Source organism: Oncorhynchus mykiss, chromosome 7, assembly GCF_057628025.1.
Source record: "Oncorhynchus mykiss isolate SJ-2025 chromosome 7, ASM5762802v1, whole genome shotgun sequence".
NCBI lineage: Eukaryota > Metazoa > Chordata > Actinopteri > Salmoniformes > Salmonidae > Oncorhynchus > Oncorhynchus mykiss.
In genome coordinates, this window is record NC_143028.1 from 8908409 (window position 1) to 8931822 (window position 23414).

General features: G+C 41.1%; 1 protein-coding gene across 1 annotated transcript; it reads left to right on the forward strand.

Moving 5' to 3' along the window:
• The first annotated feature begins 13951 nt into the window (after positions 1–13951).
• On the forward strand, positions 13952–19034 carry LOC110527363 (transmembrane protein 182). Its single transcript, XM_090242191.1, has 3 exons — positions 13952–14380; positions 14666–14837; positions 18571–19034. Exons 1-3 carry the CDS (start codon positions 14180–14182, stop codon positions 18813–18815), a joined length of 618 nt encoding a protein of 205 aa, XP_090098317.1. The 5' UTR covers positions 13952–14179; the 3' UTR covers positions 18816–19034.
• Positions 19035–23414: the final 4380 nt, after the last annotated feature.

Consider the following 23414-nt stretch of genomic DNA (forward strand, 5'->3'; position numbering starts at 1 on the left):
CATGTAGTACACTTTCCAAAAGGGTTCGACCTGGAACCAAAAAGGGCTCTACTAAGAACAGCCGAAGTACCCTTTTGGAAGCCTTCTGTGATTTATCATTGAAACATCAATAATGTATTACGGTGTAATCAATTTCCTTTAAACCTGACAAACAATATGATTTTCTTCAGTAAAATTAACTCAAGGAATTTGTGTTTTTGTATTCAGCCAAGCTCCTGTGCTTTCTGAGCTAGCCTACATCACTAGAAAGCTAATCAACTTAGGTGGGGAGCACCTCCTAAAGTAACCTTTTGGGTTTTCGCTGTCCGGTTTATGTCACAGTGGTCTTTGGGTTGTGTTGCGCCTGTGTTTTGGCTTCACCCATTTTTGTACCTGTTTCTGTTTACTGTGGACATTAAAGCGTCAAAACTTCTGCTCTCTGCGCCTGACTCCACACCCATCATTCTCCTGACATTACACCTACTCATTCAAGGGTTTTTCTTTATTTGTACTATTTTCTACATAGTAGAATAATATTGAAGACATCAAAACTATGAAATAACACATATGGAATCATGTGGTAAACAAAAAAGTGATAAACAAATCAAAATAGATTTTAGATTCTTCAAAGTAGCCAACCTTTGCCTTGATGACAGCTTAGCACACTCTTGGCAGGCACTCAGTCAAGGAAGAGCCCCCTGCGATCCTCAGCCCCATTGTCTTTTTCCTCTACATGCTGCCCCTCATCGTCCTCAACGACAGCTACTTCCTGCCCACCCGGACCTTCTTAGAGAACGTGGGCACGGTGTTGTGCTATGCCTTGGTGTGCACCCTGTGGAATAGCATTGGCGTTGGCCTGTCTCTCTATGTCATCTGCCAGAGTGAGGCATTCTGGTTGAAGGACACCGATCTGCAGGAGAACCTGCTGTTGGCCTCCTGTGGACCCGGTAGCTATGTTCGGCGGTGTCTAAAGATATTAGGGTCGGGCCTCCTGAGTGGCGCAGTGGTCTAAGCTTGTAGCTTCAGTAGCCTCAGGCGTACAGTTACCAAGCGTGTATTTCCATAGATGGTCGTCATGCTTTACATACCTGGTACGCTTTAGTGACAACAAGCTAGTTTCCCTGTTGGCTAGTTTCCTTGTAGGCTAGTTTCACTGTTGGCTAGTTTCCTTGTAGGCTAGTTTCACTGTAGGCTAGTTTCGCTGTAGGTTAATTTCCCTGTAGGCTGGTTTCCCTGTTCCCCAGAGTGAATGGCTGTGGGTGTCTGGCTGTCTTTGTTGCTCTGCAGTTTCAGCATGACAAGGAGTTTCACTATAAACTGGAGAGGCCCTGGCCGTGTCTCAATGCTCCTAAAATGCTTCCTTTCTCCACGCCCCCTTGCCTCCTTTCCTTTACTTTGTGATCACTAAAAACTGAACCAATTGGATACATTTCCACCATATTGCCTTCACATGTCATGTTCGTTCAGATCGATGGTAAGGAAGAAAGGAAAGGCGGAAAGGAGAGGAGGTAAGGAGAGGAGGTAAAGAAGCCATTCAACACTGATTAAGACATAGCCCCCGAGTTTAAGCCTGGGGAAGATAAAATTGTTAATTGGAATTGTTCAGCAGCTTTACCCTTCTACCACAGTGACACACCTATTACTTTCACTACGGTTTGACCTGAACACTGGAGGAACAGTAAACCAAAAGGAGCGAAGGCTTTGGTTGACACTGTACCTTCCTGAGACAGATGCTTCGGACCCTTCTGATGCCTTTAGTCAGTGAAAGTGTCTGTTTGTTTGCAGTAGGTGCTATTTAACTCCTGACTATAAAGAGTCATAATTCTCAACCAATAGAATTTTGCACCCGATAGAATAAAAGTCAATAATTGATGATGACGCTCTCTTCCTCCTTCTCTCTCTCTCTCTCTCTCTCTCTCTGGCCAGCTGCTGTACAACATGTTCACCTTCGTGGCTGACATGCCAGATGACATGCCAGATGAGATGCCAGATGACATGCCAGTGGAGTCTGTGGATGTGTTCTTTGTGGTGGGCATCGGCGGACTGGCCGTCAGCTTCCTGTTTTGCTTTGTGACTGCGTCCACTATGTGCTTTACGGCTAACGTCCACGAGAACAAACCGCTCTTTGTCTTCATGTACACTTACCTGGTGGCTGAGTTGTTCTCCATCTCCAGCATCATGGTGGGAGTGTGTTAACACACACATATACACTGAGTGTTCAAAACATTATGAACACCTAGCTCTTTCCATGACATAGACTGACCAGGTGAATGCTATGATCCCTTGATGATGTCACTTGTTAATGTGTGTGTGTGTGTGTGTGCGTGTGCGCATGTGCGCTCATATACTCTACACACAGCTCCACTCCTTCTGTGTTCTCGCTCTCTTCCAGGTGTGTGAGTCTTGACTCAAATCGCTACCCCTTTCTGTACCGTTCACTTCAACATGGCCTGCGAGGGGCCATTGCCCTAGTCTTTGCCTTGCCAGACAACATCCAGCAAAAAAATTGATTTGTTACTGCATCAATCGCCACCATCATATTAACTGTCTTCATCCAGGTATGGAATTTGATCATGGCAGCCTGTGCATATATAATGCTAGTCCATTCAGAACACTGCGTTGCACAAAAACAAGTTGATGCAAATATGATATGAATATGATATGAAGAGGACTTCTGACCTTTCACACAGGGTATCGGCATTTGGCCCTTGATTGAATTAATGCACATTCTAATGACCAATCGCAACATAAACACCATTAATGTCAAGGTTCACATCAGGGAAGGTAGCTAGCTGGATAACCAATTTATCATCAATCAATTTGTTTAGATAGATAATCAGGCGTTGCTATCTTCTACCTTTCCATGCCCATTCAGACTGGGACCTCTGAGGTCTATTATATTATGTCTCTCTGAGTTCTTACCTATTGTTCACCTAATACCTTTCTTGCACTACTGGTTAGAGCCTGTAAGTAAGGTCTGTTGTATTCGGCGCACATGACAAATAAACTTTGATTTGATTTGAGTATCTTATATCTCTCTGAGGTCTAGTATCTTATGTCTCTGAGGTCTAGTATATTATGTCTCTCTGAGTTCTAGTTCTAGTATCTTATGTCTCTCTGAGGTCTAGTTATAGTATCTTATGTCTCTCTGAGGTCTAGTTCTAGTATCTTATGTCTCTCTGAGGTCTAGTTATAGTATCTTATGTCTCTCTGAGGTCTAGTTCTAGTATCTTATGTCTCTCTGAGGTCTAGTTCTAGTATCTTATGTCTCTCTGAGGTCTAGTATCTTATGTCTCTGAGATCTAGTATCTTATGTCTCTCTGAGTTCTAGTTCTAGTATCTTATGTCTCTCTGAGGTCTAGTTATAGTATCTTATGTCTCTCTGAGGTCTAGTTATAGTATCTTATGTCTCTCTGAGGTCTAGTATCTTATGTCTCTGAGATCTAGTATCTTATGTCTCTCTGAGTTCTAGTTCTAGTATCTTATGTCTCTCTGAGGTCTAGTTATAGTATCTTATGTCTCTCTGAGGTCTAGTTATAGTATCTTATGTCTCTCTGAGGTCTAGTTCTAGTATCTTATGTCTCTCTGAGGTCTAGTATCTTATGTCTCTGAGATCTAGTATCTTATGTCTCTCTGAGGTCTAGTATCTTATGTATCTCTGAGGACTAGTATCTTATGTCTCTCTGAGTTCTAGTTCTAGTATCTTATATCTCTCTGAGGACTAGTATCTTATGTCTCTCTGAGGACTAGCATCTTATGTCTCTCTGAGTTCTAGTTCTAGTATCTCATGTCTCTCAGAGTTGTCGTGTCTTTAGCATCATTAAACTGAAGACTGTTAGCTTATCAAATCAATTCTCTGTAATTATTATTACGTGATTAACTAGTCAGGTAAATGTAATTAACTAGGAAGTCGGGGCATCAAGGAAAATATTCAGATTACAAAGTTATAATTTTCCTAATACAACTTTTCAGATATTTTAATAGCTGATCAATCAGTCTTCTAATTAATGAATTATTCTTTACCTCACGTTAGTCTCATTCCAAGCGTAAATTGTTTCATCCATACATCACTTGTCTCAATCATTTATTTATTTAACTAAATAATCAAAGAAATGGACACACAAACAAACAAAGTAGATATGGTTACAAGGAAATGATAGGGGATGTGCCCTAGTTGGCTAAACCAGTATGGAGGTTTGGTAGACAAAGGGACTGAGAAGGGCGCGAAAGACAAGACACTACAGAGTTGATAATTCTAACAATTGAAATGCTAATCCTTTGCACATGAACGGTCACTCATTCGGGAATAATTGCAATCAATATATATATTTACGCTCAGTGTGTCGTCGTGATCTCTGTTGGAAAGTTTGTTTCTGTTGGAGAGTTTGTCAGCACTCTCTCTCTCTTCCGTGGTTAGAATGGATAGTTCAGAGTACCATTCAGAAATGTTGTTATAGAATAGATGTTTCGGCGGTTGTCGGCCTTCACAGTCAATGATAGAATTCCTAGCTGCAGACTAGTAATTAGCATCAAAGATTTGCTCTTATTCTGTCGGTATCGATAGTCTCAGAGTTTCAACTACAAGCTACACCCTTAGCTTATACTCAGGTTTATGGTCTCTCCTCAAACCTTAGCCCTCTCGTGGTAATCGAGGTAAGCTGGTCTGGTCTCAAACCTTAGCCCTCTCGTGATAATCGAGGTAAGCTGGTCTGGTCTCAAACCTTAGCCCTCTCGCGGTAATCGATTTAAGCTGGTCTGGTAGGAAATCCTTCCGGTGGCGGTTATATTCGTAACAGTAGAAAGGGTCTGTGCTCACGGGTCTGTGCTCACGGGCCTGTGCTCACGGGCCAATGATTTAGTTAACCTCTCTAGGGTAGGGGGCAGCATTCAGAATTTTGGATGAAAAGCATGCCCAAATTAAACCGCCTGCTACTCGGGCCCAGAATATATGATATGCATATAGCTGGTAGATTTTGATAGAAAACACTCTAGAGTTTCCAAAACTGTTCAAATAGTGTCTGTGAGTATAACAGAACTGATTTGAGAAAAATCCATTCAGGAAGTATTTTTTTGTTGGTTTTGTAGTTTTCTATTCAATGCCATTACAGTATCTATTGACTTAGGACTCAATTTGAAGTTCCTATACCTTCCACTAGATGTCAACAGTCTTTAGAAATGTTTCAGGCTTGTATTCTTATAAATGAGGGAGTAGACCAGTCTGAATGAGTGGACCCTGACGTGTCACAGAGCTTTTTCATGCGCAATCCCGAGAGAGTGCATTTCTTGTTTACCTTTTATATTGACGACGTTATTGTCCGGTTGAAATATTATAGATCATTTAGGCTAAAAACAACCTGAGGATTGAATATAAACATCGTTTGACATGTTTCTATGAACTTTATGAATACAATTTGAATTTTTTTGTCTGCCTGTTTTGACTGCGTTTGAGCCTGTGGATTACTGAAGCAAACGCGCGAACAGAACTGAGGTTTTTGGATATAAAGAGACTTTATCGAACAAAAGGAACATTTATTGAGCAAAGAATGTCTTCTGAGTGCAACCATATGAAGATCATCAAAGGTAAGGGATTAATTGTATCTCTATTTCTGAGTTTTGTAACGCTTCTGCTTGGCTGGTTATAATTTGTTTGTAATAATTTGTCAACTGGGCTATGTTCTTAAATAATCGTAAGGTATGCTTTTGCCGTAAAGCATTTATTAAATCTGACACCGTGGTTGGATTCACAAGAAGTTAATCTTTAAACCTATGTAAAATATGTTTTGTTTTCTGAATTTTTATAATTAATATTTCTGTATTTGAATTTGGCGATCTGCAATCTCACTGGATGTTGGCCAGATGGGACACTAGCATCCCACATACCCTAGAGAGGTTAAACTCCAAATGGAATTGGAGTTTCCTTCATTAAACAGTTTAAAACCACATTATATAATTTCACAAATAGTTTAATCTTTATTCATTTATTTTATACAACAATTATATGCAAGCCTCACAACTGAGACTTTTGTAGAAACAGAGTTATGGTAATGTGGCTGTTTTGTATCTCATGAGTTTCACTCATGAGTTTCACAAATAAAAAAATGTCACATACATTTCCTAGAGGAGTTCTCTCCTCATGGCCAGAGTAGAGAGGGAGTGAGGTTCACAGGAGAACAAAGGAACCTCTTCCACATCACAGAACTTGAGAACTGAACAATGTCCATGTTTTGGGAGAAGGTGTACACGGTCGGGGAGGAATCTAGCTACGAACTGGTACAAAATGGACCAGGAAGAGGTTCCTTTGTTCTCCTGTGAACCTCACTCCCTCTCTACTCTGGCCATGAGGAGAGAACTCCTCTAGGAATTTATGACCAGCCTAACAGAGCCTGGGTGTAGGGGGAAGAGAGAGAGGTGGTGAGAGAGAGAGAGAGAGAGAGAGAGAGAGAGAGAGAGAGAGGGGGATGGTGCAGAGAGACGGGGAGGGTGCTCGCTGTACCCAAAGAGGGCCACTTCATGCCAGAGTTCTAGTTGTAGTATCTTATGTCTCTCTGAATTCAAGTTCTAGTATCTTATGTCTCTGAGGTCTAGTATCTTATATCTCTCTGAGCTCTAGTTCTAGTATGGTATGTTTCTCTGAGTTCAAGTTCTAGTATCTTATGTTTCTCTGAGTTCTAGTATCTTATGTCTCTCTGAGTTCTAGTTCTAGTATCTTATGTCTCTCTGCGTTCTAGTTCTAGTATCTTATATCTCTCTGATTTCTAGTTCTAGTATATTATGTCTCTCTGAGTTCTAGTTCTAGTATGTTATGTCCTCTGAGTTCAAGTTCTAGTATCTTATGTTTCTCTGAGTTCTAGTATATTATGTCTCTCTGCATTCTAGTTCTGGTATCTTATGTCTCTCTGAGTTCTAGTTCTAGTATCTTACATCTCTCTGAGTTCTAGTATATTATGTCTCTCTGAGTTCTAGTATATTATGTCTCTCGGAGTTCTAGATCTAGTATCTTATGTCTCTCTGAGTTCTAGTTCTAGTATCTTCTGTCTCTCTGAGTTCTAGTTCTAGTATCTTATGTCTCTCCGAGTTCTAGTTCTAGTATATTATGTCTCTCTGAGTTCTAGTTCTAGTATCTTATGTCTCTCTGAGTTCTAGTTCTAGTATATTATGTCTCTCTGAGTTCTAGTTCTAGTATATTATGTCTCTCTGAATTCTAGTTCTAGTATCTTATATCTCTCTGAGTTCTATTATTTTATATCTCTCTGAGGTCTGGTATCTTATGTCTCTCGGAGTTCTAGTTCTAGTATCTTCTGTCTCTCTGAGTTCTAGTTCTAGTATCTTATGTCTCTCCGAGTTCTAGTTCTAGTATCTTATGTCTCTCCGAGTTCTAGTTCTAGTATATTATGTCTCTCTGAGTTCTAGTTCTAGTATATTATGTCTCTCTGAGTTCTAGTTCTAGTATCTTATATCTCTCTGATTTCTAGTTCTAGTATATTATGTCTCTCTGAGTTCTAGTTCTAGTATATTATGTCTCTCTGAGTTCTAGTTCTACTGTATTATATCTCTCTGAGTTCTAGTTCTAGTATATTATGTCTCTGCGTTCTAGTTCTAGTATCTTATGTCTCTCTGAGTTCTAGTTCTAGTATCTTATGTCTCTCTGAGGTCTAGTTCTAGTATCTTATGTCTCTCCAAGTTCTAGTTCTAGTATATTATGTCTCTCTGAGTTCTAGTTCTAGTGTATTACATCTCTCGGAGTTCTAGTTCTAGTGTATTATATCTCTCTGAGTTCTAGTTCTAGTATATTATGTCTCTCTGCGTTCTAGTTCTAGTATCTTATGTCTCTCTGAGTTCTAGTTCTAGTATCTTACCTTTCTTAGTTCTGGTTCTAGTATCTTATATCTCTCTGAGTTCTAGTACATTATGTCTCTCTGCGTTCTAGTTCTGGTATCTTATGTCTCTCTGAGTTCTAGTTCTAGTATCTTATGTCTTTCTGAGTTCTAGTTCTAGTATCTTATGTCTTTCTGAGTTCTAGTTCTCGTATATTATGTCTTTCTGCGTTCTAGTTCTGGTATCTTATGTCTCTCTGAGTTCTAGTTCTAGTATCTTATATCTCTCTGAGTTCTAGTTCTAGTATATTATGTCTCTCTGCGTTCTAGTTCTAGTATCTTATGTCTCTCTGAGTTCTAGTTCTAGTATCTTACCTTTCTTAGTTCTGGTTCTAGTATCTTATATCTCTCTGAGTTCTAGTATATTATGTCTCTCTGCGTTCTAGTTCTGGTATCTTATGTCTCTCTGCGTTCTAGTTCTGGTATCTTATGTCTCTCTGAGTTCTAGTTCTAGTATCTTATGTCTTTCTGAGTTCTAGTTCTAGTATCTTATGTCTCTCTGCATTCTAGTTCTAGTATCTTATATCTCTCTGAGTTCTAGTTCTAGTATCTTATATCTCTCTGATTTCTAGTTCTAGTATATTATGTCTCACTGAGTTCTAGTTCTAGTATATTATGTCTCTCTGAGTTCTAGTTCCATTACATTATGTCTCTCTGAGTTCTAGTTCTAGTATCTTATGTCTCTGAGGTCTAGTATCTTATGTCTCTCTGAGTTCTAGTTCTACTGTATTATATCTCTCTGAGTTCTAGTTATAGTATATTATGTCTCCCTGCGTTCTAGTTCTAGTATCTTATGTCTCTCTGAGTTCTAGTTCTAGAATCTTATGTCTCTCCAAGTTCTAGTTCTAGTATATTATGTCTCTCTGAGTTCTAGTTCTAGTATATTATGTCTCTCGGAGTTCTAGTTCTAGTATCTTACATCTCTCGGAGTTCTAGTTCTAGTGTATTATATCTCTCTGAGTTCTAGTTCTAGTATATTATGTCTCTCTGCGTTCTAGTTCTAGTATCTTATGTCTCTCTGAGTTCTAGTTCTAGTATCTTACCTTTCTTAGTTCTGGTTCTAGTATCTTATATCTCTCTGAGTTCTAGTATATTATGTCTCTCTGCGTTCTAGTTCTGGTATCTTATGTCTCTCTGAGTTCTAGTTCTAGTATCTTACATCTCTCTGAGTTCTAGTTCTAGTATATTATGTCTCTCTGAGTTCTAGTATATTATGTCTCTCTGAGTTCTAGTATATTTTGTCTCTCTGAGTTCTAGTATATTATGTCTCTCGGAGTTCTAGTTCTAGTATCTTACATCTCTCTGAGTTCTAGTTCTACTGTATTATATCTCCCTGAGTTCAGGTTCTAGTATATTATGTCTCTCTGCGTTCTAGTTCTGGTATCTTTTGTCTCTCTGAGTTCTAGTTCTAGTATCTGATGTCTCTCTGAGTTCTAGTTCTAGTATCTTATGTCTCTCCAAGTTCTAGTTCTAGTATATTATGTCTCTCTGCGTTCTAGTTCTAGTATCTTATGTCTCTCTGCGTTCTAGTTCTAGTATCTTATGTCTCTCTGAGTTCTAGTTCTAGTATATTATGTCTCTCTGAGTTCTAGTTCTAGTATATTATGTCTCTCTGAGTTCTAGTTCTAGTATCTTAAATCTCTCTGAGTTCTAGTATCTTATGTCTCTCTGAGTTCTAGTTCCAGCATCTTATGTCTCTCTGCATTCTAGTTCTAGTATCTTATGTCTCTCTGAGTTCTAGTTCTAGTATATTATGTCTCTCTGAATTCTTGTTCTAGTATCTTATATGTCTCTGAGTTCTAGTTCTAGTATCTTATGTCTCTCTGCGTTCTAGTTCTAGTATCTTATATCTCTCTGATTTCTAGTTCTAGTATATTATGTCTCTCTGAGTTCTAGTTCTAGTATGTTATGTCCTCTGAGTTCAAGTTCTAGTATCTTATGTTTCTCTGAGTTCTAGTATATTATGTCTCTCTGCATTCTAGTTCTGGTATCTTATGTCTCTCTGAGTTCTAGTTCTAGTATCTTACATCTCTCTGAGTTCTAGTATATTATGTCTCTCTGAGTTCTAGTATATTATGTCTCTCGGAGTTCTAGATCTAGTATCTTATGTCTCTCTGAGTTCTAGTTCTAGTATCTTCTGTCTCTCTGAGTTCTAGTTCTAGTATCTTATGTCTCTCCGAGTTCTAGTTCTAGTATATTATGTCTCTCTGAGTTCTAGTTCTAGTATCTTATGTCTCTCTGAGTTCTAGTTCTAGTATATTATGTCTCTCTGAGTTCTAGTTCTAGTATATTATGTCTCTCTGAATTCTAGTTCTAGTATCTTATATCTCTCTGAGTTCTATTATTTTATATCTCTCTGAGGTCTAGTATCTTATGTCTCTCTGAGTTCTAGTTCTACTGTATTATATCTCTCTGAGTTCTAGTTATAGTATATTATGTCTCCCTGCGTTCTAGTTCTAGTATCTTATGTCTCTCTGAGTTCTAGTTCTAGAATCTTATGTCTCTCCAAGTTCTAGTTCTAGTATATTATGTCTCTCTGAGTTCTAGTTCTAGTATATTATGTCTCTCGGAGTTCTAGTTCTAGTATCTTACATCTCTCGGAGTTCTAGTTCTAGTGTATTATATCTCTCTGAGTTCTAGTTCTAGTATATTATGTCTCTCTGCGTTCTAGTTCTAGTATCTTATGTCTCTCTGAGTTCTAGTTCTAGTATCTTACCTTTCTTAGTTCTGGTTCTAGTATCTTATATCTCTCTGAGTTCTAGTATATTATGTCTCTCTGCGTTCTAGTTCTGGTATCTTATGTCTCTCTGAGTTCTAGTTCTAGTATCTTACATCTCTCTGAGTTCTAGTTCTAGTATATTATGTCTCTCTGAGTTCTAGTATATTATGTCTCTCTGAGTTCTAGTATATTTTGTCTCTCTGAGTTCTAGTATATTATGTCTCTCGGAGTTCTAGTTCTAGTATCTTACATCTCTCTGAGTTCTAGTTCTACTGTATTATATCTCCCTGAGTTCAGGTTCTAGTATATTATGTCTCTCTGCGTTCTAGTTCTGGTATCTTTTGTCTCTCTGAGTTCTAGTTCTAGTATCTGATGTCTCTCTGAGTTCTAGTTCTAGTATCTTATGTCTCTCCAAGTTCTAGTTCTAGTATATTATGTCTCTCTGCGTTCTAGTTCTAGTATCTTATGTCTCTCTGCGTTCTAGTTCTAGTATCTTATGTCTCTCTGAGTTCTAGTTCTAGTATATTATGTCTCTCTGAGTTCTAGTTCTAGTATATTATGTCTCTCTGAGTTCTAGTTCTAGTATCTTAAATCTCTCTGAGTTCTAGTATCTTATGTCTCTCTGAGTTCTAGTTCCAGCATCTTATGTCTCTCTGCATTCTAGTTCTAGTATCTTATGTCTCTCTGAGTTCTAGTTCTAGTATATTATGTCTCTCTGAATTCTTGTTCTAGTATCTTATATGTCTCTGAGTTCTAGTTCTAGTATCTTATGTCTCTCTGCGTTCTAGTTCTAGTATCTTATATCTCTCTGATTTCTAGTTCTAGTATATTATGTCTCTCTGAGTTCTAGTTCTAGTATGTTATGTCCTCTGAGTTCAAGTTCTAGTATCTTATGTTTCTCTGAGTTCTAGTATATTATGTCTCTCTGCATTCTAGTTCTGGTATCTTATGTCTCTCTGAGTTCTAGTTCTAGTATCTTACATCTCTCTGAGTTCTAGTTCTAGTATATTATGTCTCTCTGAGTTCTAGTATATTATGTCTCTCTGAGTTCTAGTATATTATGTCTCTCGGAGTTCTAGATCTAGTATCTTATGTCTCTCTGAGTTCTAGTTCTAGTATCTTCTGTCTCTCTGAGTTCTAGTTCTAGTATCTTATGTCTCTCCGAGTTCTAGTTCTAGTATATTATGTCTCTCTGAGTTCTAGTTCTAGTATATTATGTCTCTCTGAGTTCTAGTTCTAGTATATTATGTCTCTCTGAGTTCTAGTTCTAGTATATTATGTCTCTCTGAATTCTAGTTCTAGTATCTTATATCTCTCTGAGTTCTAGTATTTTATATCTCTCTGAGGTCTAGTATCTTATATCTCTCTGAGTTCTAGTATTTTATATCTCTCTGAGTTCTATTATTTATATCTCTCTGAGGTCTAGTATCTTATATCTCTCTGAGTTCTAGTTCTAGTATATTATGTCTCTCTGAGTTCTAGTTCTAGTATATTATGTCTCTCTGAGTTCTAGTTCTAGTATATTATGTCTCTCTGAGTTCTAGTTCTAGTATATTATGTCTCTCTGAATTCTAGTTCTAGTATCTTATATCTCTCTGAGTTCTAGTATTTTATATCTCTCTGAGTTCTATTATTTTATATCTCTCTGAGGTCTAGTATCTTATATCTCTCTGAGTTCTAGTTCTAGTATCTTATATCTCTCTGATTTCTAGTTCTAGTATATTATGTCTCTCTGAGTTCTAGTTCTAGTATGTTATGTCCTCTGAGTTCAAGTTCTAGTATCTTATGTTTCTCTGAGTTCTAGTATCTTATGTCTTTCTGAGTTCTAGTTCTAGTATCTTATGTGTCTCTGTGTTCTAGTTCTAGTATCTTATATCTCTCTGAGTTCTAGTTCTAGTATATTATGTCTCTCTGAGTTCTAGTTCTAGTATATTATGTCTTTCTGAGGTCTAGTTCTAGTATCTTATGTCTCTCTGCATTCTAGTTCTAGTATCTTCTGTCTCTCTGAGGTCTAGTATCTTATGTCTTTCTGAGTTCTAGTTCTAGTATATTATGTCTCTCTGAATTCTAGTTATAGTATATTATATCTCTCTGAGTTCCAGTATTTTATGTCTCTCTGAGTTCTAGTTCTAGTATCTTATATCTCTCTGAGTTCTAGTTCTAGTATCTTATATCTCTCTGAGTTCTAGTTCTAGTATCTTATATCTCTCTGAGTTCTAGTTCTAGTATCTTATGTCTCTCTGAATTCTAGTTATAGTATATTATATCTCTCTGAGTTCCAGTATTTTATGTCTCTCTGAGTTCTAGTTCTAGTATCTTATATCTCTCTGAGTTCTAGTTCTAGTATCTTATATCTCTCTGAGTTCTAGTTCTAGTATCTTATATCTCTCTGAGTTCTAGTTCTAGTATCTTATGTCTCTCTGAGTTCTAGTTCTAGTATCTTATGTTTCTCTGAGTTCTAGTATCTTATGTCTCTCTGAGTTCTAGTTCTAGTATCTTATGTCTCTCTGACTTCTAGTTCTAGTATCTTTAATCTCTCTGAGTTCTAGTTCTAGTATATTATGTCTCTCTGAGTTCTAGTATATTATGTCTCTCTGAGTTCTAGTATATTATGTCTCTCGGAGTTCTACATTTTCAATAATTTCTAAAAACATGTTACTTATGAGTTATTGTGTGTGAGAAAAAAAAAGATTTAATCAATTTTGAATTCAGGCTGTAACACAACAAAATGTGGAATTAATCAAGGGGTGTGAATACTTCCTATTCTGTTTTTCCTGTTTAGAAAAATAAACGCTTTATTAGACATCTGTTTATTTTGTTGAATTTTGGGGACACAAGCACAGGCTGCGACACTCAGATAGAGGGTTCCATCAGAGGTCTGAGTACCAGACGGTACACTACAACACACACACTTCTATTTTTATGTGTGTAAAAACATTGCAACAGTATCCCTGGAAGTGTCACACGCATGACGAGAGTGATCATTTTTATACCTCTCGCGCACGCACGCACGCACACGCACGCACGCACGCACGCACGCACGCACGCACGCACGCACGCACGCACGCACACACACACACACACACACACACACACACACACACACACACACACACACACACACACACACACACACACACACACACACACACACAGGTCTCCCCACCACATCTGATTGGTGAGTGGGAGTTGCTGGGAATAGATGAAGCATAAATAACCATCTAACCAGCTAGATGAAGCATAAATAGAAGCCTTCATGTCAAACACGATACTTCTGATTGGATGGTCATCGGACGGTTATATTTGCTCTGCCCCTGGACACACCCCATGACAAAGTATTTGATGATTTACTAATGGAAATCAAGGCGGATAGGTCTGCTACAGTACGTAGGATAGTATCTGGCTCCTTCCCTGTCCTGCTATTGGTGGGGACGAAGCCGATAGACGAATTGACATACTGGAGGACAGACAAACATCCGAACAGAGAAACAGTGACGCATAAAGGCAGACGGACATACGGACAGACCGAACCACCCGACACACCGATAGACTGACACATCTTCACAATTGACTGACCGACTGAAGACAGATAGGCCTCACTAGTGTCATGTCTCCTGCTAAGAGGCTGAGTCTGCTCCTCTTCCTAGCTGGGTTCTTCGGGGGCTTGGGGGCCCTCTCCCTGATGCTCTCCTTTGGGACAGACTACTGGCTGCTGGCCTTGGAGACCTGTGGCCCTGGGGGGCATCAGAGACCTGGGAGGCTGGGGCCCTCAGACCTGGGGAGGGGGAGATGGAGGATCAGGACACTGTGACATTCTTCCACCAGGGCTTCTTCTGGAGGTGCTCCTTCAGTGGCATGAGAGAGGAGAACATGGTGTGGCACTTCTGGATCAGTAAGTATGAGAGTTTTCCCCCACTTATTTATGAAATAGAAATACTGTAGCAGACAATACATTCATTGATGAATGACAAGAATGACCGGAACTGTAGTATAATAAACAAAACAAATACAATGCACATTTTTTTCCAAAGCCAATCAACCACACCAAAAGGTCTGTGTGCCTGCCTACCTCTTCCCATTTTGTGCTTCTGAGCAAAGCACGGATGACCAGGCACCTGACACTGCAGTCTACAGGGCCTTCTGGAGCATCTTCCTTCTAGTGGGCGTGGTCACTGTTATGATTGGTGGGTTTGTCATCATCTGTGCCTCTCCATTGGCCAGCCACAGGCTCTACAAAGTAGGCGGGGCACTCTTGCTCACTGGAGGCGAGTTATCGGTTGTGTTCCTCTGCTCAGACATTGCTGACGCATGCCAAATCTTACAATGCCTGGATAGGTACTTTTACATGTCAGCTAATCACATCATATTTTATAGAAATCTGATGCCAGACGGCATAGTCGATGATGTAGCGTGCAACCATGGGTTGATGCATGCATCATCTGATCAGAGCAGGGGAACAAGACCATCATGAGTTACTAGCCATGGTTGGGTCCACTGAACTTTAGATGAAGCTCAAAGTTCAATGTGGAACAATGACGATTTTAGCATCTTTTTTATGCATGCCAGCAAACCCAGAACACAACTTAACACTAAACAATACATTAATTACACTATAACGGTGACAAACGGTGCCTACACAGGGTGCCTACATAAAGCTGTCCCTACAGCAGTCCCAAGACCTTACCACTGCTACAGTGCCTTGCGAAAGTATTCGGCCCCCTTGAACTTTGCGACCTTTTGCCACATTTCAGGCTTCAAACATAAAGATATAAAACTGTATTTTTTTGTGAAAAATCAACAACAAGTGGGACACAATCATGAAGTGGAACGACATTTATTGGATATTTCAAACTTTTTTAACAAATCAAAAACTGAAAAATTGGGCGTGCAAAATTATTCAGCCCCTTTACTTTCAGTGCAGCAAACTCTCTCCAGAAGTTCAGTGAGGATCTCTGAATGATCAAATGTTGACCTAAATGACTAATGATGATGATAAATACAATCCACCTGTGTGTAATCAAGTCTCCGTATAAATGCACCTGCACTGTGATAGTCTCAGAGGTCCGTTAAAAGCGCAGAGAGCATCATGAAGAACAAGGAACACACCAGGCAGGTCCGAGATACTGTTGTGAAGAAGTTTAAAGCCGGATTTGGATACAAAAAGATTTCCCAAGCTTTAAACATCCCAAGGAGCACTGTGTAAGCGATAATATTGAAATGGAAGGAGTATCAGACCACTGCAAATCTACCAAGACTTGGCCGTCCCTCTAAACTTTCAGCTCATACAAGGAGAAGACTGATCAGAGATGCAGCCAAGAGGCCCATGATCACTCTGGATGAACTGCAGAGATCTACAGCTGAGGTGGGAGACTCTGTCCATAGGACAACAATCAGTCGTATATTGCACAAATCTGGCCTTTATGGAAGAGTGGCAAGAAGAAAGCCATTTCTTAAAGATATCCATAAAAAGTGTCGGTTAAAGTTTGCCACAAGCCACCTGGGAGACACACCAAACATGTGGAAGAAGGTGCTCTGGTCAGATGAAACCAAAATTGAACTTTTTGGCAACAATGCAAAACGTTATGTTTGGCGTAAAAGCAACACAGCTGAACACACCATCCCCACTGTCAAACATGGTGGTGGCAGCATCATGGTTTGGGCCTGCTTTTCTTCAGCAGGGACAGGGAAGATGGTTAAAGTTGATGGGAAGATGGATGGAGCCAAATACAGGAACATTCTGGCAGAAAACCTGATGGAGTCTGCAAAAGACCTGAGACTGGGACGGAGATTTGTCTTCCAACAAGACAATGATCCAAAACATAAAGCATAATCTACAATGGAATGGTTCAAAAATAAACATATCCAGGTGTTAGAATGGCCAAGTCAAAGTCCAGACCTGAATCCAATTGAGAATCTGTGGAAAGAACTGAAAACTGCTGTTCACAAATGCTCTCCATCCAACCTCACTGAGCTCGAGCTGTTTTGCAAGGAGGAATGGGAAACATTTTCAGTCTCTCGATGTGCAAAACTGATAGAGACATACCCCAAGCGACTTACAGCTGTAATCACAGCAAAAGATGGCGCTACAAAGTATTAACTTAAGGGGGCTGAATAATTTTGCACGCCCAATTTTTCAGTTTTTGATTTGTTAAAAAAGTTTGAAATATCCAATAAATGTCGTTCCACTTCATGATTGTGTCCCACTTGTTGTTGATTCTTCACAAAAAAATACAGTTTTATATCTTTATGTTTGAAGCCTGAAATGTGGCAAAAGGTCGCAAAGTTCAAGGGGGCCGAATACTTTCACAAGGCACTGTACACCTGGCTATCAGCGGAGCCTTAGCTGATATGGCTGACTTGCTTAAACAAATGTGGCTTCTACTGACAATTAAGATGTACAATCTATAACATAAGGGGATATGAGGCAATCCGTTATTTTGATTAAGACATTGCGAGCGGACCAAGTAATTGGGCGTCACTCTAAAGCGGGAAGGTGGAATAAACGAGTCAGGAGTAAGTTTTCTTGATTGAACACAGTTCTCTTTTGAGGGCATTGGGTCAACACAAACACTCCAACATAATCAATGAAAATCTTCCAAGGAAAAACATACATCTTCTTCTCCAGATGAAACAAGAACATAATAGGATTATCTTTAAACTACAACAAAAAGTCACGGGATTGTCACCGTCTTAGTGGTTCTGCCTGAATAGCTCCTCTTTCTCGGTGGGCATCTTCCAGAGATAGTTTCCCCTTTCTCTGCTGGTTCCATTCTCTCTCTTATAGGGGAAGGAGAGTATGTCATTAGTACCGTCAGCTGTGCTTAATTGCCTCTGGTTACCTTGTCTCCCATGCCTTGTTGGGCTACTATCCATGAGCCCAGCCTGCCCTCTGGTGGTCCTTCCACAACATTAATGAGCGAGCTAGGACGGATGTAGTCAAATGCACAACAACTGAATTCAGAACATGGGCCGTTTTTACAGTATTCTCCATGTACACCAAGTCAAAAATGATAGAATAAATCTAAGGGGCATATATTCAGACAATGAAAGCTCTTATAATACTCAATGATTACATTTCTCTAAAACAGGCTTATCCTTTTTGTTTATCCTTTTAAGCTTGGAAAAGAGACCCTTAAACCCAGACTTGGGACCACACACCCACTCTACTGAATAGCAGGCTAGTGATTGCTTTGCAATGCTTGCACTTAGCCACTGATTCCTTCCAAACCACTCATTGTTGAATTTGCAATTTACAACTTGTTGTGCAATGTCCAATGGTCGATGAGAACCTGTACATTTTATCTATCATTTCTCTTCATTATTTCTTCTCATATGACAAGGATTTAAAAACATTTGCCAGTAGATTTTTGATTCATGATGATGACTGCTTGCTAGCTAAGATTTTGAAAGTATGATGTTGACATGATCAGTCCAATCAAAGCTGCTGTAGATATAACGTGATTTGACGTCATTTTATCTATGGCCAATGACCTTGATCCTTCTTGGATGGGCACTTCTAATGTAACTCTATGGCAGCACACAAGGGGCGTGAATTTTTTAGCTCTACCCTTAGATTTGCGTTGACGTAGTGTCCCCATGAGTGACAGAACACTGAGCCAATCACAGCGCAAGTAGAGAACATTACCAACCCCTACGCTCCGTATTTTCCGCTGGCTGCCCCACCACCACAGAAAGCACTGAGCTAGCCTGAAACACATGCATTTTGGAGCTGCCTTACTCAAGAAAGCAAAAAAATGGACCAAGTTTGTATGTATGCGGCTTTATTAACATTATTATATATATTTTTTACATTGTTTGCAAACTGATATGTGACATGTATTAATGCCAAAATAACATGCAAACAGGCAACCCCACCTGCCCTGAATGACGAGTTGCCACTAATCAGGAGACACATTTATGTTCTATTAACTTATATTGAGTTTAAATGTTTCCCTCTTCCTCCCCCTCTCTCTCCCCCTCTCCCTCTCCTCTATCCAGGTCTATGTCTCCTGGTTGTAATAATGATGTATGTAGTCTGGACCCAGGTACTGGACACTCTGGAGGACTACGCTGCCCAGCAACAACACTCCTCTCAGTGTCCAACAGTCTACCACCTCAGCATCCAATACGGCCTCTCCTTCCTGTTTGCTCCCGTCTCCGTCTTCTACTTCCTGCTGGCAGCACTGCTCTTCATCCTGATTGGACGAACAGTGTGGAGGTGCCATCACAAAGTGCCAATGTAGTGACTGAGGGGGGAAACAGCCAGAGAGGAAGTTGGGAATGAACAGTGACTCCAGTGCCATAAAGGCCCAGACCTCCATGTTCAGTCTATAACAAGAGCCAGTAGTGACTGACACCATGGTCAAGTCTTTGGCTCTCACAGAGTAATACAGATGGACCATATTAAATACATTTGGAAAAATCAACTGTGATTAGCTTTGAATAAAAAGGCTACAGTCTCATTGGGAGTTAAATTTAATTCCACTGATTTTTTTGCAACCAGTTCTGGACTCTATCAGACAGTCCAGTCATGGAGGGCAATGAATTAGATTGTCATTATCTATTGGGATAATCATGACGGACGGGACAGCGGGTTCCTAATCAACTGCAACACATCTGAATGGAAATACAGCTGGGTTCCACTACCACCACTAGAGAGCAGTGCTGCTTTAACAGTAGTAAAGTAGGAGAAATACAACACCGTTTACAGTATTCCTAACCCAAATACTTCAAGCCATCTCAGAGAGCTTATATAGTTTCGATGGGAACAGACGTATCCCAGCCAACGTGAAGTTGCATCATTCATATTTCATTACAGCAGAGGGATTAAAAAGTTGAAAGAGGAAATGGTGAGATAATTTATTCAATTGCCTTTTTTTTGGACCAAACAAAAGATAATATATGTTCTGTTTTTTTCCTTCTTCTGTACAGTACGGTTAACTCCATATTAAAGTATCTGATACAGAAAGCCCACCATCACACCTTAATAATTGGAAAAGGCAAACATTATGAGTTCTCTCTCAGTGGCGAGGGCCTGAGTCAGTAAGACAGCGATGAGATGAGGCTGCCTGGGGGAGGAAAGGAGGGGAGGAGAAGAGGTGAAGTGTCTCATCAGTGTGTTTTTCTTTTCTTTGAATGTCTTTCCTCCTCTTCCTAGTCTGAGCTGTGAACAAGGTGAGCGTAATTACACTAGGAGCTTGTCACATTCACTTCTGTGGCCTCACACCGCCTGAAACATCTCTGGCACTAGCACCCACCCCCTACCTACACCCCCCATCACCACCCGCCTGCGTTAAACCCACACCGGCGCCACGAGCCGCTCGTTTTAAAAGGGAGAGATTTTAATGATAGCCTGATTCAGTCATCTCTTGCTTTCAATCTTGTATTTTTTTGAAAAAGAGATTCTGTTGGCAGATTCATTTCCAGTATGTGCCCCCCCTCCCCCAATCCAACATCCTCCAGATTCAGTGTTATGTGTCACTGTCACCCCAGCGTTGCTCACACACTGCTGTTGATCCCCTCGTCACCTGGGTCTCTGTCCCTGAGAAATGAGACTGTCCACAACAATTACTACAAGAGCAATAAAGTCTCTCTCTTGCTCTCTCTCTCTCCCTCCCATTCAAAATGAAAAATGGTGGATCAAATGTAAGTCACATGACAAAATGGAGACCATTGTTTTTAAGTTAAATGTATTTTCTACAAATACTCCTTAGCTCTTTGGTTGCCACTGTACAATCAGCAAATCAGTACTTGCATGACTTGCTTTTGTGTGTGAGTGTAAATCACCCTCACATATTACTGGGTACAATCATGGCATAGTTCCCCTCCTTCTTATCCTCCACATCCTCCCTAAACACACCCTGTCCTCCCAGTTGGTTTGGTCCACTCAGCCCAGAGCCTCGGGGCCCACCCAGGGGCCACAATTATTCATCCCTTTGCTCAGCCAACTAGAAGAAATGACCCTCTCTCCAGATCCAGGACCTAACCTGAATCAGAACCCCAGGCTGAAGCCCCCTGCCTTGGCTGCAATTATGACCCCCCGTGCCTCCACTCTCCAGACCCAGTGTTTTCCATAAATATGAGGTTGGGCGGCTGGACCCTGTTGTACTGTACTCACACAGCCCATGCTCTGTCTGGTGTGGGTCTGTGGAGCTGTAGCCTGCAGGCTGTGTGTGTTCACTGTCCCTCGGGTGGCTAGGGAAAAACAGAAGTGTTAAGGACCTGAAGAGACACATATATTGGACTGATGGATGATAAATGTGAAGAACATAGGAGAGTCAGATTCTTCAGAAATCTTTCATGGATTTCAGCCATATGTCCATAAGTGTATATGAATAGATCTGATGTTAATAACTTGTTGGACTCTACACGACAGCATGTCCTGTCCTTTTTCTTCCATGGCACATTGTATGTTCTATTACCATTTTCTATTCATCCTGCTCACATCCTCTTATTTAGCTCTATTTCCCTGTTTCTAACATGAGATCTTTCTCTCTTCCCCTCTCCCCCTTTTTCCCTCACCTCTCGCTCTCTCTCTCCCCTCCATCTCATCTGGCCAGGTCTTTCAGTGTTCATAATGAGGTCTGTGATTGCTCTGTGGCCCTCTCCCCCGATCTGCCCTGCTCTCTCCTCTCTTACTCTCTCCTCCTTTCTTCCTGTGTCCTCTGCTTCTTTCCTGGGGGTTAATGAAGATCCTGTGGATTAAAAAGCAGCTGTTAGAAATGACACTGGCCCTGGCAGAGATGTGGGGCTGCAGGCTGGATTGTGCCAAGAAGGCAGGAAGAGAGGAGCAGGCTAAAGAGAAGGGCATGGGAACCTTTTTGTCCTGCTCTGACCTGCCATTTGAGTATCTACATTAAATCCTATTACCCATCTTCCTCTCTCTCCCACACCATCTCTCTCTCTCCCTCTCCATTCAATTCAATTCACGGGGCTTTATTGGCATCTCTCTCTCTCTCTCTCTCATCTATTTTATCTTCCACCTCTCCTTTTGCTCTACATCTGTCTCACCTCCATTTCTAACCTTCTCATCCTATTGCTTTCATTTCTCTTTTTTCTTTCTCCCCCTCCTCTCTATCTCATCTGTGTTCACGGGTCCCTTATCATCACCTTCTTTGACAGCCCCTTTCACCTCACCAGGAGAAGAATGACTTGTGAGCACAAATACCTGACTGTGGAGCACTTATCATTAGGAGGGGAGGATGAGCCCGCGGAGAGACGAAGACTTCTCTTCATCTGTCCCTCTCTCATCCTCCTTCCATCTCTTCCTCCCTCGCTTCATCCCGCTCTTCCACCGGACACTATTGCATTAGGTGAGTGTGTACATCAGGTCAGTGTGTACATTAGGTCAGTGTGTACATTAGGTCAGTGTGTACATTAGGTCAGTGTGTACATTAGGTCAGTGTGTACATTAGGTCAGTGTGTACATCAGGTCAGTTTGTACATCAGGTCAGTGTGTACATGAGGTCAGTATGTACATTAGGTCAGTGTGTACATCAGGTCAGTGTGTACATCACGTCAGCGTGTACATTAGGTCAGCGTGTACATTAGGTCAGAGTGTACATTAGGTCAGCGTGTACATTAGGTCAGCATGTACATTAGGTCAGCGTGTACATTAGGTCAGCGTGTACATTAGGTCAGCGTGTACATTAGGTCAGCGTGTACATTAGGGAAGGGAAACGGATTATATTTAGCTCATTTTCAACCCCGCTATCTCCTTCACCTCACCTCCTCCTTGGAGACCAAAAGGGGCATAAGCCTGTTCTTTTTCTCTCTCTCTCTCATTCTTCTTTCCTCCCTCTCCTTCTCCTCTTCCAAAGAAAATTATCAACAGAGTGTACTAGGGGAGAGAGAGAGAGAGAGAGAGAGAGAGAGAGAGTTTCTTTCATCCATGAATGCTTTCATCTCTTTTTTCAAACTGAGGGGATTATCAGTGGTGGTGCTACTGGTGCTACTGATACAGGTGGTGCTACTGATACAACCTCTACTAGGGGAAGAGAGGAGGGAGGGGGGATGAGGTGGTGCTACTGATACAACCTCTACTAGGGGGAAGAGAGGAGGGAGGGGGGAGAGAGAGGAGGAGGGGGTGCTACTGATACAACCTCTACTAGGGGGAAGAGAGGAGGGACGGGGGAGGAGGTGGTGCTACTGATACAACCTCTACTAGGGAGAAGAGAGGAGGGAGGGGGGAGGAGGGGGTGCTACTGATACAACCTCTACTAGGGAGAAGAGAGGAGGGAGGGGGGAGGAGGTGGTGCTACTGATACAACCTCTACTAGGGAGAAGAGAGGAGGGAGGGGGGAGGAGGTGGTGCTACTGATACAACCTCTACTAGGGAGAAGAGAGTAGGGAGGGGGGAGGAGGTGGTGCTACTGATACAACCTCTGCTAGGGAGAAGAGAGGAGGGACGGGGGAGGAGGTGGTGCTACTGATACAACCTCTACTAGGGGGAAGAGAGGAGGGAGGGGGGAGGAGGTGGTGCTACTGATACAACCTCTACTAGGGAGAAGAGAGGAGGGAGGGGGGAGGAGGTGGTGCTACTGATACAACCTCTACTAGGGAGAAGAGAGGAGGGAGGGGGGAGGAGGTGGTGCTACTGATACAACCTCTGCTAGGGGGAAGAGAGGAGGGAGGGGAGGAGGTGGTGCTACTGATACAACCTCTACTAGGGGAAGAGAGGAGGGAGGGGGGAGGAGGTGGTGCTACTGATACAGGTGGTGCTACAGATACAACCTCTACTAGGGAGAAGAGAGGAGGGAGGGGGAGGAGGTGGTGCTACTGATACAGGTGGTGCTACAGATACAACCTCTACTAGGGAGAAGAGAGGAGGGAGGGGGAGGAGG